This window comes from Pteropus vampyrus, unplaced genomic scaffold (genome assembly GCF_000151845.1).
Source record: "Pteropus vampyrus isolate Shadow unplaced genomic scaffold, Pvam_2.0 Scaffold124, whole genome shotgun sequence".
Classification (NCBI taxonomy): domain Eukaryota; kingdom Metazoa; phylum Chordata; class Mammalia; order Chiroptera; family Pteropodidae; genus Pteropus; species Pteropus vampyrus.
This window is the reverse complement of record NW_011888905.1, coordinates 568539-570466: the sequence shown is the minus strand read 5'-3', so window position 1 is coordinate 570466 and position 1928 is coordinate 568539. Positions and strand designations below refer to the sequence as shown.

Here is a 1928-nt window from a genome sequence, read left to right as displayed (position 1 = left end):
GCCGCAGTCGGGAGAGGTGGGGGGTCATACGGCCTCGCAGCCGCGCCCCAGGCTCTGAGCCTGTCTCCCTCGGGTGCTCTCCTTCACAGAGGACTTTGTGGGGCCCATCAGCTTTCAGTCCAGTCTCGCTGGGCGGCCAGTGAGCCACTGCGCCTCGCTCGGAGGTCCCTTCGCACCTCTTCCCTGCCTCTGAAGTCTCGGGGCACCCCTCCTTCCCGCGGTCCTGGCATGGGGAGGCTCTTGGTTACAACTAATGCATATGGAGATGCTGGCAGTGACCCCGGTACCCGACCCCAGCGCATGAATTGAGAAAGCGCCAGTGGAAACGGCAGTCCTGTATCCCCCAAAATGAAAGCTGAGTCCCCCAACATGTTCCCTTTGGTTGTGGTCAGTCTTACACATAGAGGTGACTAAGGGGTCCTGGGCCAGGGACAGCTACTTCCTCTGCCACCTGGACTTCCTCCGCTGAGACTTACAGACCCTCCGATGGCCTGCCGGCCTAAAGTCCAGTCCTGGCGTGAGGGTCATTACCAGCTTGTGCTCAAGAAATTCCCCAGGCTCAGACAAACCTCACAGCCCTGACAAGAACTCAGGCTGTCTCTGTAACCGATAGTGTCGGACCTTGGCACCAGTGCCGCGATTAAATTACCTCGTGCTCCTGCCCCTCATCGCCCCCACACCTTGGGAGAAATAGAAGGAACTTAATCGGGGCGGTAGGGAATCAGGACAAGGCCTCCCACGCCCGAGCGCTGCCTCCGAGTCACACCTGCCGCAGGGGACTGGGGACACCCTTCCAGCTCATGGCTCACGTGACACCAGGGCAGTCACGCACACTTCCTGGGCAGGCGCGTGTGCGTTAAAATATCCATAACGCAAAATTTGCCTTTTCAGCCATTGTTAAGTGTGCCATTTTTAAGGACTGTCAGACTGTTGTGCAGTTGTCACCTCCACCCACCTCCAGGACTTCCCTTCACCCCCAAATGAAACTCTGTCCCCATTCAACACGGACTCGCCGTTCCGCCTCCCAGCTCCTGGTAAACAGCTTCTGCTTTGCGTCTCCGACGTGACCACTCCGGGCCCCTCGCGTAGGTGGCACGATGCAGCAGTTGCCCCCTTGTTTCTGGCTCGCTTGACTTAGCGTCGCATCTCCAGGGTCCCTCCATGCCATGGCACGTGTCAGGGTTCCTTCCTGGGTAAGGCTGCAGGGCGCTCGCGTCCACACAGCCACCCTGTCATTCGTGCATGGGTGGACGCTGGGTTGTTCCCACCTGTTGAGCATCCTTTCTCGACTCCTTTCTCAGGAGAAGATGAAGAATCGGAGACAGAAAATCCAGTCTGACTTCAAGAACATGCAGAGCTTCCTGCGGGAGGAGGAGAAATGTTACCTGTGGAGACTGGAGAAGGAAAATGAGCAGGTTCTGCGGAAGCTGCGGGACAGTGCGGCCAGTCTGGGCCAGAAGAGCCACGAGCTCGAGACCTGCATCCTGGAGCTGGAGCGCAGGTGCGCGGCCTCGGCCCAGAAGATGCTGAAGGTGAGGGGGCGGGAGGGCTGCGCCCCGGAGGGGTGGGCGAGGGAGCCGCCTGCCTGGGAAGCGGGCGCATCCCGGCGGCCAGGCTCAGTGTGGCCAGGCTCAGTGTGGCCAGGCACAGTGTGGCCAGGCTCAGTGTGGCCAGGCTCAGTGTGGCCAGGCTCAGTGCTGCTTCTCGTCGCTCCGGGTCGGCATCTGCAAGGCCGCTCCCCGGGCTCCGCGGGTGCCTTCGTGTGCGTCAGATACAGCCCTCTGGGTGGGCTCCTTGGCCAGAGGGAACGAGGACCACCTTTGACAGCAGCTGCCTGTCCCCTGCGCACAGAGCCTGAGGCTCCCGGGACACTGCCGGGTGGGGTGGGGGGAGCGGCGACCTCCCTGCCCGGAGTGATTGTGGAGCCT

General features: G+C 61.3%; 3 protein-coding genes across 3 annotated transcripts in view; all 3 read left to right on the top strand.

Annotated features, from left to right (window-relative positions):
* Positions 1-1928, top strand: part of LOC105296327 (histone H2B type 1-A) — a 101351-nt gene that overhangs the window by 74355 nt on the left and 25068 nt on the right. The window lies entirely within an intron of this gene.
* The window catches only part of LOC105296324 (E3 ubiquitin-protein ligase TRIM38-like), a 7878-nt gene that overhangs the window by 3075 nt on the left and 2875 nt on the right, over positions 1-1928 (top strand). The gene's annotated exons all lie outside the window — the stretch shown is intronic.
* Positions 7-1922, top strand: LOC105296325 (E3 ubiquitin-protein ligase TRIM38-like). The gene is made up of 3 exons (XM_011366356.2): positions 7-1193; positions 1302-1634; positions 1696-1922. The coding sequence occupies exons 1-3, from the start codon at positions 1167-1169 to the stop codon at positions 1822-1824; spliced, it is 489 nt and encodes a 162-aa protein (XP_011364658.1). The 5' UTR covers positions 7-1166; the 3' UTR covers positions 1825-1922.